Source organism: Pipistrellus hanaki (assembly GCF_964339955.1).
Source record: "Pipistrellus hanaki genome assembly, chromosome: 12".
Lineage (NCBI taxonomy): Eukaryota > Metazoa > Chordata > Mammalia > Chiroptera > Vespertilionidae > Pipistrellus > Pipistrellus hanaki.
The window spans coordinates 1,171,052-1,184,853 of NC_140514.1; the positions used below are offsets into that span (position 1 = coordinate 1,171,052).

At 60.1% G+C, this 13,802-nt stretch overlaps 1 protein-coding gene across 2 annotated transcripts in view; it reads left to right on the forward strand.

The window, feature by feature from the left end:
• The window catches only part of ASAP2 (ArfGAP with SH3 domain, ankyrin repeat and PH domain 2), a 61,422-nt gene that overhangs the window by 18,291 nt on the left and 29,329 nt on the right, over nucleotides 1-13,802 (forward strand). For both annotated transcript variants that reach the window (XM_084900069.1, XM_084900070.1), the window contains exons 2-3: nucleotides 6,117-6,189; nucleotides 11,919-12,064. In XM_084900069.1, coding sequence (XP_084756195.1) covers nucleotides 6,117-6,189; nucleotides 11,919-12,064 — 219 coding nt within the window. The remainder of the gene's footprint in view (nucleotides 1-6,116; nucleotides 6,190-11,918; nucleotides 12,065-13,802) is intronic.

Below are 13,802 nucleotides of genomic sequence, written 5' to 3' on the forward strand. Positions count from 1 at the left end.
CCGGCTCCAGCTTTTCTTTTTTTTAAGTTAATGTTATTTATTTATTTATTTATTTATTCCAGAGAGAGGAAGGGAAAGAGAGGGAGAGAGAAACATCCATGATGGGAGAGAATCAGGGACCGGCTGCCTCCTGCACGCCCCCCTCTGGGGATGGAGCCCGCAGCCCGGCCTGTGCCCTGACCGGGAATCGAACTAGTGACCTCGGTTGGTTGAGGTCAGCACTCAACCAGCTGAGCTGCAGCTTCTTCCTTTTCTTCCTTTTCTTCCTTACTCTCTGGAGGGCATGGTTGGGGACCAGCTTTTTTTTTTTTTTTTTAATATATGTATATAATTGCTCTCCGAAGGGAGAGAGAGAAACATCTGTGACGAGAGAGAATCATGGACCGGCTGCCTCCTGCACGCCCCACACCAGGGATGGAGCCCACAACCCAGGCCTGTGCCCTGACCAGGAATCAAACCCTGGCCTCCTGGCTCCGAGGCTGACACGCACCCATTGAGCCACACTGGCCGGCGCAGATGCAGCTTTTGAATCTGCGATGGCTGTCAAGTGAGACGGACCCGTGTTCAGACCCTCAGGTGTGACACTTGGCGAGCGTCCGCCCTGGCGTGCGCGGCGTGCGCGTAACCGAGGCGCGGTGACAAACACATTTCGCTCTGGAGCGCTGCTTGATCTCGCCTCCGCTGAACGCCGGGCGCCGAGGCGTGGATGGGAGAAGGCGCGGGCGTGGATGGCGGTGGCGGCGGGCGGGGTCTGAGGACAGTGCACCTTGTTGTTGGCGGAGCTCATCACAGCGGCCCCGGAGCCCCGAGGGAGCAGGGCCGGAACTGGAGAAGGAGCTGATCCGTGTTTGTGTAACGGCACCTGCTGCCTGTGTGTGTCATGCAGGTGAATTCAATTAAAATGCTTCCGAGGTCTCACCGGTGTGGCTCAGTGGACAGAGCATCGGTCTGCGGACTGAAAGGTCCTGGGTTCGATTCCGGTCAAGGGCATGGACCTTGGTTGCCGGCACATCCCCGATGGGGGGTGTGCAGGAGGCGGCTGGTCGATGTTTCTCTCTCATCGACGTTTCTAGCTCTCTATCCCTGTCTCTTCCTCTCTGTAAAAAATCAACAAAATATACTTAAAAAATAATAAAATGCTTTCGAGACCTAGTTCGCTGGGAGAATCAAGGGTGGACGGGCCCCGTGTCGCGGGCAGGTAGGGGCTGGAGGAGGAGGCGGTGCGGGCCAGTGGTGACCGGGACGGACCGGCAGGATGCACCTGCCCGGGCCCTCTGTCCATGGCTCCCTGCGGATGCCCTGGCTCTCAGGCTCCTGCTGAGCACTCCCCGGCTCGGCCCTCCTGGGAGGCCGAGCATCCAAAGAGCGGGGAGTGTGTTCCCCGCGGGAGGAGGTGCACGGGGGTGCGTTTTGATGACTCGCGTTCCGGAAGCTTCTTTTGGGAAGTGGTGGGAGCATTTCTCTCGCTTTTTTGTTGTTGTAAAGTCCTCACCCGAGAATATTTCCTGTGGATTTTTAGCGGGGAAGGGACGGCGAGAGACAAAAATGTTCATGTGGGTTGAGCCTGCACCCAAGGTCCATGCCCTTGGCCAGGAACTGAAACCGGGGCCCTTCACGCTGAAGGCCGGTGCTCTGTCCGCTGAGCCACACCGGCTAGGGCTGGAATCATTTCTTTAGTGTAAATTTGTCAATACAGATCTTTTTTGTTTTGTTTTGTTTTTTTTAAACATATTTTATTGATTTTTTTTTTTACAGAGAGGAAGGGAGAGGGATAGAGAGCTAGAAACATCGATGAGAGAGAAACATCGACCAGCTGCCTCCTGCACACGCCCTGCTGGGGATGTGCCGGCAACCAAGGCACATGCCCTTGACCGGAATTGAACCTGGGACCCTTCAGTCCCCAGGCCGACACTATCCACTGAGCCACACTGGCCAGGGCTAAAAATAGAGATTCCGGGCACTCAGCCTGATGGTGAGCATTCAGAGCCCGGTCTGCCCACGCCGGAGCGCCTGCCCGGGAAAGGCTGGTGAAGCCTGGCCACGGGGGACGGGGAGCTACCTGGAGCAGCTGGCCTGCCCGTGGGCTTCCCGGGCACCGGCTGCCTGGACGTGGCGTTGGGGAGGGAGGGAGCAGCTGGAAACCTGGGTGAGGGTGAACTCTCTGCTCCTCAGTTAACGAGGCTGACTTGCCTGTTGCCAAGGAGATGCCGTCTGGGGACGGTTCCAGATCCCTGGAGGCCCGGGAGGTCTCCCACGGGCTCCGTCCTCACCAGCACCAGGTGGTCAGTGTCAGCTGTTCGCCTGCCTGACAGGACCTGGGCCTTGGACCTGGGCTTTGTTTTTTAAAATATATTTGTATTGACTTCAGAGAGGAAGGGAGGAGGAGAGATAGAAACATCTGTAATGAGAATCCTGATTGGCTGCACGCCCCCCACTGGGGATCAAGCCCGTAACCCAGGCCTGTGTCCTGACCAGGAATCCAACCGTGACCCCCTGGTTCATGGGTCGACGCTCAACCCCTAAGCCAGGCCAGCCGGGCTGGACCCTGCTTTTTTTTTTTTTTTTAAATATATATTTTATTGATTTTTTTTACAGAGAGGAAGAGGGAGGGATAGAGGGTTAGAAACATCATGAGAGAGAATCATCGATCAGCTGCCTCTTGCACACCCCCTTCTGGGGATGTGCCCACAACCAAGGTACATGCCCTTGACCGGAATTGAACCTGGGACCCTTCAGTCCGCAGACCGACGCTCTATCCACTGAGCCAAACCGGTTTCGGCTGGACCTTGCTTTTGATCGGAGTGCATCGGTGGGCCCGCTGCTGCGCCGGTTGCATGGTGTGCCGGGGTTTTGGACCCAGCCTTACAAAGGGCTCAGCATTCTGGAGAAAGGGGCTGGTCATTTGGGAAGGCATTGGGGGTCAGAATCCTCAGCTGAAAGAAGTGGAGACTCCTCCCTCAACTCGAGACCCCTTGCTTTTATTAACACAATCTGTCCCAAGGCAAGGTGGAGATAATACACTCAGAGGGTAGGGTATCAAAGGGTGTTGTCAGATTGGGGAACAGCCTCCAGCTGTTCAGCTGTTTGGCCAACAGGAGGCAGTAACATGCTCTGAGCTGTCTGGCAGCAAACGATTATCCTATTCAGGTTTGGGGGAAGTGCCGTTTCCAACAGGCGAGTTACATTTGTGGCTCATCCTTGTGGAGCCGCCCAAGCCTCCCCAACCTTTTGGTGAAAGTCTTGTAATGACGACATGCTGGGATCGGTTCCCGGCAAAGGTGTGTGAGGCCGTGTGTGAGGCCGTGAGGCCGGGTGGAGGAACGTGGATCAGCCCTGGTGCCTGTGTCCCAGGGTCCGAGTCCCACCTGTGCTGCTCACTGGTTCCTGGCTCCCGTCTCCCAGGTGCCCTCGGGCCTCAGCATCCTCGTTTGAAATGTGGGGATGATGCTGTCACCAAGTTACCAAGGAAACGGTGGTCAGAGGGCCCTGGGCCAGGACCAGGCAGGGTAGCTGGCCGTTGGGTGGGAGCTGTCCCTGTCGCTCCTGCACACGCACCCAGTTCCTGCTGCTTTCTCGTCCCTCTCCTTCCTCTCCACTTGCGCTCACGGCGTGGATCCGGGACCGGGTGCTGTCTGGCCACAGTCCCGCTCCCCTCCACACGCTGAAAACCTGATGGCCTCGTGGCAACGGGTCCCTGTCTCCTGGGCATCATCATGCCCACGTATCTGAGGCCGGACCTCGGCCACTCGCCGTCTGGACCCCATCCCGGAGCCGAGGTCGGCAGAGAGCTGGCTCAGCGCCCCGGAGTCCGGGCCCCGCGGTCCAGTGGGGGCTGATGGGAAGGAGGGGCGGCTGGCGGCTGAGGGAACAGAGGCCGGCAGAGTGGGCGCTCCGCGTGGTGGCCGGGCTCTGCATCCACGCTGGTTGTCCAGGCGTCACAGGCACGGCTGCCTTCTCCTCTCTGAAATCAGCAAAAACAGACTTTAAAAGGAAGACAGAAGCCTCTCCCACGTCTCTCCCCCTGTGCTCGTCCCCGTGTGGCGTCACGTGGCTCGGGCCCGTTTCCTGGGGAAGGGCCTGCATCTGCCCCATTGTCTTCTGGGGCTGACCTCACTCCCAGCTGAAGGTCCCCCCAGCCCCCACTGCGGCTCCTGCACCTCTGCCGCCGGGGCTTCTGGGTCCGGCCTGGCCTGGGGGCCGCCCCTCCTCCCCCCGCTTCCTTCGGGGCGAGGGAGCACCTCCCGCTGCCGGGTCCCTGTTTGTGTGATGATCCCCCCCCCCAGACAGCGCTTCCTGCCCTGCGTCTGAGCTCCTTGCTCCGTCCCGGGGGCAGAGCCGAGTGAGGAGGCGTCTGGGGACCCAGCAGGCGTCCTGCGGAGTCTCCCCCGGGAACAGGGCACCTGGGCGGGCACTGGGGGCCTTCGTGCTGCTGGTGCGTCCGCCTCCTTTGTCGGCTCCCAGACCTCCCCCAGCACCAGGGTGTGGAGTCTTTAGGAGCCTCGGTGCCTGTCACCTGCTTCTGGCCTCTCTCGTTCACCTCTGCCGAGTGCAGGGGCGGGTCCAGGGAGGGCGGTGGCACTGGGGGCCGGACTTGGCGGTCCCGGAGGCTCCTGACGACATGGCCTCCGTCACACTCACAGCCTGTGCGCCCTCCGCCACTGCCGTCGGATTCACCCCGCCCGGTGCCTGTCATTGGCAGGTTGTTCCCCAGGGCGGGCATTTGGCTTCTACCCTGTTGCTTCTCAGCTGTACTTGGCGCCCCCCCTCAGAAGCAGAAGCAAGGCCACCTACTTTGGCCTGTTTAGGGCTCAGTGGCTGAGCATCCACCTAGGAACCAGGAGGTCAGGGTTCGGTTCCGGTTCTGGTCAGGGCACATGCCTGGGTTGTGGGCTCCATCCCCAGTGCAAGAGGCAGCTGATCTCGCTGTCGGTTATTCTTGTCACCAATTGGGTGATTCTTGTCATTGAAATTTCTAATCTCTCTCTCCCTTTCCCTTCTTCTCTGAAATCAATCAATTAATCTATCTGTCTATGTACTACATATGTAAAAGCCTAATATGCAAGTTGTCCCTGCGGGAGTTCAACCAGGAGACCAGGAGTTTGATCACTTGCTATGACATGTGCTGACCACCAGGGGGTGGTGCGGGACGAAGGAAGGCCCCGATCGGACCTGATCACTGGGCAGCCCTAGGGACCCTACCTGTGCACGAATTTCATGCACTGGGCCTGTAGTGTGTATATATGTGTACATATAAAAAGTCGCACTAGAGCCGGGACTTCCGATGCTGCCGAGTGTAGGTTCGGGAGGGACTCTGGGGCTGGAGCCCAGCGCCCGTGTCGGAGGCGGGGCTCCGTTACAGGCGAGCGGCACTGCAGTACGTTACGGTCAAAACGCTCTGCCGCGCCCGGAGACACCGGGCTCCGCCCTGCTGGGCGTCGTCTCCTCTCTCAGGAGCCCTGTGTCCTGTCCCCGTCCACGGACACTGCGGCCTCCCTCCCGGCGTCCGCACACTCCATCAGGGCCCGCTGAGCGCCACCACCGCCGCCGCCGGCCGGTCTGTCAGCGCCTGCTGAGGGTGGAATCTAAGCGAGTCCCTGTTAGCAGCCGCCCTCGCAGAGCAGGGCTGTTCCTCCCGCTCTCGGGGAGACTCAGGCTTGGCAGGGACGGGATGACGCCTTCCGAGGCAACGAGCAAGGATACGGTCGGCCTTTCTGCCCCCTGCTGGCCGGGGGAGGGGCGCCGTACAAGGTGGCGTCCTGGAGGGGTGGCGTGGCAGTGGGCCTCACCGCAGCCCAGCCGTGCCCCCGCCCACGGCGTTCCCGGAGCCCAGCCTGCCCGCGCCCTGCCGGTTACCGGGGGGGACGGAGGGTCGGCCGTGGAGGGGGGACCGGGGGGCTGGGTCTCGGCGGAAGGCCGATCCGGCGGGTGGTGTGTGCAGGGGCAGCTCACCGCTTCGGGGGCGAGGCACGGAGGGCCCGGTCCTCACACCGTGAAATGGGATTTGTCCTGCGAAGCCGCCGCGGCGCCTCGGAGTGGCCCTCACGTGCTGCCCCGTAGCTGTGACCGGCGCCCGGAGCCTGAACCCTGTGCTGACGGGTCTGCCCTCTGCATTGCAGGCGCTGGACGTGGACCGGATGGTGCTGTACAAGATGAAGAAGTCCGTGAAGGCCATCAACATCTCCGGGCTGGGTGAGTCCCTCCCCGGCCGCTCCGCGGCGGCACTGCCCCCGAGGTCCAGGCCGCGGTCCAGCACCAACAGTGATGAGCCCCAGGCTCCGCTCTGTCACTGCTAGTGAACAACAAGTACATCTCCTTTTTCTCTTTCTTTTTTAAACACATCCTTAGTGTGGAAAGTATCACATGTGTCCCCATTGACCTCCAGCCCGCATCCCCCCACCGTGGCCCTCACCACGCCATGGTCTGGGCCGTGGGTTATGCATGTGTGCATGCAACGCCTTGGCTGACTCAGTCTCCTTTTTCTGGGCGTGCAGTCACAGAGGTGAGCTGAGGTGTTGACGTTGTAGATGTGTTTCTGAGGGAGTCAGTTCCACGGTAGGTGTCGGCGGTGTGTGACGCAGACTGTCCCGCGGTGAAGGCGTCGGAGGGACTTGGAGCAGCCCGGCTGCTTCTACAGCCCGTGAGCCAGAATGGTGTTCACTGTCTGACCGGGAACCACACGGCACTCACGTGTGCCCACACCTGCCTGTCAGCGGGCCCGGTGCCCGCCGCCCGCCCTCAGAGTCTGGGCTCAGTGGGTGCCAGATGGAGCCTGTGTGCTAATCAGCTGTGTGCTTGGGTGGCCTTTCAGAGTCTACCCTGTTCCCCCGAAAATAAGACAGCGTCTTATATTAATTTCTTCTCCCAAAGTTGTGCTAGGTCTTATTTTCAGGGGATGTCTTATCTTTCCATGCGCTAGGTCTTATTTTCAGAGGATGTCTTATTTTCGGGGAAACACGGTAGCTGGGGCACACATTTGCACATATATGCACACAGATGCACACACCAACACACGAAAACACTCGCATGCTTATGCATATGTGTGCACGCATGCACGTGTAACACCTAGCTTTATGGACTGGACCGAAAACGCATCAGCAAGCCCCCCAGGCATACAAAGTGACCGCTTTCTTACACACAGTAGGTCTGTTATTTCCAGAGCAGTTATGACAGCATTTAGTTGAGAAACGGTTTCTACCGCAATTTTCCCCAATCACAATGGACTGCGGTCTGAGCTCGATTGAAAAGCCGGTTCGTGTTTGTTCTGGAACCGGTGCTGGTCCTGGTCCCCGGCCCCGAGGTGCCGCTGGACGGCAGAGCTGTTTCCTCGTGTGTCTGATCTGGCGGGGAGGAGGAGATGTTCGCGTGTCTCTGGGAAGGTCCCTCCGTTGCTGACGTGGGAGAGGAACCTCGCATCTGAGAACTGAAAGCTCGGTGGGAGGCCCCGGAGGCGGGTGCCCGTGTGGGAGCGGGAGAGTCACTGCTGGGGGCGGAACTTCTGAGGAAGTGAGCTGTCCCTGCTCCTCTCGGGCCAGCCGGCCCCAGGCAGGTCCCACGGAGAGTGGAGGTGGCGCTGAGGAAGTGGGAAAGGGAGCCTGGGCTCAGATGTGGTCTGAGATTCGGGCTGTCACTCGTCTGCGGTGAAGGTGACCATCGGAATCCCGGTGGGTGGCTGGGGGAAGTGGGGGGCCTGTCAGCCAGGACGCCCGTTCCTCACAGGAGGAAGCCGAGCCGGAGGCAGCGCCAAGGTTGGAGCCTGAGCTGCAGGGTCAGCAGGGCCGTGCTCGGGGTCCTCCTGGTACCTGGAGGGTTAGGCTGCTCTGGCTGGGCCTTTCTCACCGCGTGTGGTCTGCGGCGGCCTAAGGGTCTGCACCCCAGACGTGGTGTGAGGTGGTGCAAGCATGCCTTCCCGGAGGCACCCAGCTCTGTCCTGGTGTGAGAGGCGTCTGTGACCACAGGAGACTAAAGCAGCACAGGCTACAGGCCGAGGTCTCAGGTGCCATCCGCCCAGGGCTCCGCCTCGCGCACGCGAGATGCCAGTGGCAGCAGTAGGTGCCTCCCAGCCTGCTTCCTCGTCCGCAGTTGTCATCGAGATGCGGCTGTGCGTGTGCGTGTGCGCGTGTGTGCTGTGTCCTGGGTCCCATGCACGTGTGTGCTGTGTCCCGTGTCCCGTGCGCGCCTGCCCTCTGACCGCACACCAGGGCGGATGGTGGTGCCTCGTACCTTTGTCTTGCTGAGCTGTGCTGGCAGTGCCGTCTGCTGCGGAGGGAACAGGCTGTGTCAGTCACTCCCACAGGCCGCGGCCGCCCTTCCTGTCAGTGATGTGGGGAGGGATCAAAGAACAGGCCAGACTCAGGTGTTCACTTCCTCATAGGCAACCTCACCTTTACCTCCTGGCCCCACTGCTGGGCGCAGGCAGCCTGGAGGTGTCCCGTGGCGACCTGTAGGTCAGTGGTTTCAGAGGTCCAAGCGGGAGGCCCAGGAGGACACGAGATCAGTGAGTTAGAAGGAGGCTGGGAAGTAGGAAGAGCATGGTGTGTGTGTGTGTGTGTGTGTGTGTGTGTTGGGGGGGGGGGGGGCGGAGTGCAGGTGCCACAGGCCGTGTGGCAGGTCCGGGTTGCAGGGTCCCCATCAGTCACCAGCGGCCCCCTCACCACCACCTGAGCCTGAGGTCGGGGGTCACCAGCTGCCCATTCACCGTTCACCACCCGCATGTTCCCGGGTTGGCACCTCCCTGTTCTGCTGCTCCTCTGGGAATTCCTACCTGACGTTGGAGCCTCAGCTCAGATGCCCCCTCTGGCGCCTCTGGGCCTCAGCACCCAGCACGCCTGGCTCTGCAGCGAGGCCTGGCCGGCTTGCCTCGCCCTGGACGGTGACACATGCGTCTGAGTCCCAGCAGGGCAGCCCCCCTGTGGCGGGTGTGTGTGTGTGTGTGTGTGTGTGTGATGAGAGAGGGTGGCGGGGCGTGTGGGTGGTTGCCTTGTTGTGGGTCCTGTTCCGCCCCCACCCCGCCCCCGGCAGCACTGGGCGGTGGCCGGCCTGTGCCGTGGCCTGTTGAGTTCTGGTCGGTCCAGTGACGTTTGCTGAACACGCACTGGGCATGTCCTCGGTGTCCGTGTTTGCACGTGACAATCAGATAAACAGGAGCACACACAGCCCAGCGGGCACAGCGGGGCTGCCGGGGTCCCTGTCTGGGCGCACGCATCCCCCCACGTGGGCGCGGAACGGGGGGCTCTCTGTGCGGGAGGGGCGGGCCGGGGCCGCGGCTTCCCTGGGGAAGAGCCGGTGGTACCGTGGGCGCCGGGACTCCTGCCCGCCCCCCGCCCTCCCCCGCCGGGGCTCCCGGTCTGGATCCCTGTGAGCCGGCTTACAGACGTGTCTGAGCCGGGAGCGGGAGTGGGGGCCGGTTTTAGAACAGCCTTCACGGGGCCATAAATAAAGCTGAGGCCCAGTCTGGGCTCTCTCCAGAAACTTATTCCCAAGCTGCTTATTTTAGGCTCCTGTTTTAAATTTGGTTTTGGCCAAAGAAAAAGACAGGCGCTCCGCCACGTTCTGTTCCCCGGGAGGAGAGTCTGCGGCGGGGGTGGAGGGGGTGGGGAGGGGGGCCGGAGCCACGGGCTGCGGTCTTTATTAAGAACCTTCACGTTTATTTGCAAGAAGAGAAATTTGTGTTTCAACTAGAGTCCGAGCTGGTTTGGCTCAGTGGATAGAGCATTGGCCTGAAGGGTCCCGGGTCCGATTCCGGTCAAGGGCACATACTTAGGTTGCAGGCTTGATTCCGGCCCTGGTCAGGGTGCAAGCGGGAGGCAAACAATTGATGTGTCTCTCACATCGATGTTTCTCTCTCTGTGTCTCTTCCCTCCCTCCAATCTCTAAAAAAAAGACAAAAGAAAAAGAAATCAATGAAAAAATAGCCTCAGGTGAGGATTTAGAAGAAAAGAAAAAAAAAAAAACCACCTCAGGTAGATCAACTAAAGGTCCCCTGACCTATGCTGGGACAGCGCGAGCATCAGGAATGATGATGCAGCAGATGGAAAGGCTTTAATATAAATACGTGCGGTCATCAGGATGCTGAGCGGTGATGATGAGATCACATTACAAGAGATGATGATGATGAGATTATGTTACAGGTGATTGTCATGATGAGATCATGTTACATGAGATGATGAGATCATGTTACATGAGATAAGATGAATTTATCATGACGCATGAGATGATCAGGAGATCACCGTGATACATATGTAATGGTGATACATGAGCTGGTGATGATCATGAGATGATGAGATCCTGTTACATGAGTTGGTGATCATGAGGTGACACATGAGCTGACACATGGTGAGATCGTGTTACATGTGATGAGATGATGGTGCGTTCGTGTTCCATGAGCTGGTGATGATCATGAGATGATGTGATCATGTTACATGAGCTGGTGATCATGAGATGACATGTGAGCTGGTGGGATCATGTTACATGAGATAAGATTATGGTGCAATTGTGTTCCATGAGCTGGTGATGATCATGAGATGATGTGATCGTGTTCCATGAGCTGGTGATCATGAGATGACACATGAGCTGGTGAGATCACGTTACATAAGATGAGATGGTGGTGCGATCATGTTCCATGAGCTGGTGATGATCATGAGGTCATCATGGCACCTGAACCAATGACCGGGATGATGACGCCGCCGCGCCGGAAAGCCGCCGTGGCCACCATTGGCGTTGCCGGGGTTACCATGTTACCACGGAGTTTCCGGGGAGACTTCTTTGTGATGTACCCGCAGCGGTTGGGAGGCCCAGGAGGGACAGAGGACGTCGTCCGTCCATCCGTCCGTCCGTCCGCCCGCCCGCCCGCCCTCGGTGCCAGAGGGGAAGCGTGGCTGACGCTCCCGCGCCAGGCTGGCTCCTCCCCAGGGGCGGGGCTGGGCGGCAGCCTGCGTTGAGGGCGGAGGGTGATGGCGCCCTGCCCGCCTCTTCCCAACGGTGTGCCTCGGGGGACCCTCTGAGCACCACTTCGTTCAAGGGTAAAGGGCCCGGGGACCAGGGTGCGTGGAACCTGAGGTGACGGCCGCCTGCCAGGGCGGAAAGCGATTCCCTGCCTGGGGGTTCACATGGAGCAGCCTGGACGTCTGGGCACCATTTTTGTTTGTTTGTTATTATATATTTTTATGGATTTCAGAGAGGAAGGGAGAGGGAGAGAGAGATAGAAACATCCATGGTGAGAGAGAATCATGGATCGGCTGCCCCCTGCACGCCCCACCCTGGAGATTGAGCCTGCAACCCGGGCCTGTGTCCTGACCGGGAATCGAACCGTGATCTCCTGGTTCATAGGGCGATGTTCACCCCCTGAGCCAGGCCGGCCGAGCCAGGCTCCAGTTTGAAGGGCTCCACGTGGCCCCCAGGGACCGTGGCCGCTGCACGTGTCCCTCCCCCGGTGCAGTGACCACCCCGTGGGCCTGTGGCTGTCGCTCCTTGAACCACACCGGGACGGCCCCGGCCTGGCCGCCAGGTTTGAAATAGTTCTAACAGCTTGTGGTTGGGAAGGAGCTGCCCAAGACGGACCACCGGGTCCAGAATGAAAAGTGGAGTGAAGTGGAAGGTAGAACCGTCGTCTCTGAAATGCAGCTTTTATTGTTCTTTCCCTTTCTTGGATTTTAAGAGAGGAAGGGGGGTAGGGAGCGGCAGGAACATGGCTGAGAGGGAAGTGTCACTGATCCGCTCATACTGATACCTCCTGAATGCCCCCAACTGGGGATCGAACCCATGACCTCCTGGTCCATAGGCTGATGCTCAGCCACTGAGCCACGCCCGCCGGGCTCAGGTGTTGGTTCTGCCGAGGGCTCGGTTTCACCGCAGCTGGAGCGCCTGGGGGGGGGGGGGGGCGGCTGGTGCGTCCCGGTAACCGTCCCCTCCCGCCGCCGCAGCGCACGTGGAGAACGAGGAGCAGTACACGCAGGCGCTGGAGAAGTTCGGCGGCAACTGCGTGTGCAGAGACGACCCGGACCTGGGCAGCGCCTTCCTCAAGTTCTCCGTGTTCACTAAGGAGCTGACGGCGCTTTTCAAGAACCTGGTGAGTGCCGGGCGCGCCCTCGGAGCGGGCGCGGGGCGCGGGGCGCGGGCCCGGAGCGCGGGGCTCCCGGGCCTGCTGGCTGGACCGGACCAGTGCAGAGCTCACAGCTCCCGCTGGGTGATCGCTCTGCACACACCAGGCCCCGTGGGGCACACCTGAGAGCGGTAACGGGAAACACGGCTTTAAAACTCAGCCCGGCGTGGTCACTGCGCACAGCTGGGGGGCAGAACGCATCCATCTGACTTCCGTCTTTAATCAGTGTAAACTGTGGAAGGGCCTGTGCTGGTGATCACAGCCGGTGTTCAAACCTACGGTGTGTAAGAGCGTGCTTCAGACCGTCTGACCCAGCTGCGTGACCAGCGTCAGAGTGCGGACATCACCACGAGTGTTTAGGCCTGTTTTCCTCCCGACGCGGGGCTGAGGAGGGCTCGCTGTCAGCCCGGGAGGGGGCCGTGCGCCCGGCTGCGGGGCGGCGGGTTCGGCTCTCGCCACCGAGTCCCCTCGGAGCCGCCAAACGGCCCAGGAAGAGCCCCGTCGATGCTGAGGTGGGGCCTGGGGTGAAAGGTCAGCCCCCTCCCCTGCCCGCAGCTCGCCCGCTCTGCCTGGCTGGGGGTGGGGGTGGGAATGAACAGCCTCGGAGGGAGAGGCCACAGGAACAGTACCCGGAGGCAGAGCCCCTCAGGAGACCATGTTTCATCCTCAGAGACGTCGTATCCAGGAGGAAGGCAGGAAGGCTGTCAGACAGTCAGTGTAAGGATATGTGCCGTGGCCCTGGCTGGGGGGGACCAGTGGATAGAGCCTCGGCCTGCGTTCTGAAGGGTCCCGGGTTCGATTCCAAGTCGGTGTGGGGGGCGGGCAAGAAGCATGCGATCCATGATTCTCTCGTCGTCGGTGTTTCTCTCTCTCTCTCCCCCTCTCCCTTCCTCTCTGAAATCAATTTTAAAAAGGTTTTACAAAAAAGGAAATGTACAATGAAAGCCTACAAGAAGGTCGGAGTAGGAGAAACTCCTCAGAAAACAGACCGAAAGACAAAAAAAAGTAGGGAATGGAGCGTCCTGGTGTGGCCTCTCAGAACGAGAGCCTGAGGGCGGGGGGGCACGGACACCAGCACCGAGACGATTCTCCGCGAGACTCCCAGCGTCCACCACCCCCCCACCCCCCCACCCCCCACCCCCCCCCCGTCTCCGTGGGAAACACAGACCAGACGCTCCCTGAGGACCGGGATCAGGAGCCACACGGCCTGGGGCTTCTCGGCGGAAACACTGGGAACGGGAGGGTCTGGCACGAGGCCCCAGTCCCTGGGGGACAGTGTCGAACCCAAGTCCGCTCGGGGCCCGGAAAGAACGTTCCGGAAGCAGCCTAGCGCCTCGGAGGAGGGGGAAGGCAGCGGAGGCTGAGGGAGGCGGTGTTCTCGGGAGGAGAGTGCCCCCTTTTAAAAGCCTGAGGGTCTTCTGTGCATCGTGCAGGGGGAGGAGGCGGGGGGCGGGGCGGGACTGCGTGCAGAGCCGTGTCTGTGCTTTCCTCCGACCCACGGCCGTGAGCGTCCTGGGAGGCGGGCTGGGAAGTGCCTTATTTATTTATTTATTTTTTTGGTCAATCCTTACCCGAGGTTATTTTTTCCATTGATTTTTTTAGTTAATTTTTTTAGAAAGAGTGGAAGGGAGGGAGGGGGAGAGAGAGAGAAACATCGATGAGCATGGATTGGGTGCCTCCCACACATGCCTTGACCAGGCTGGGG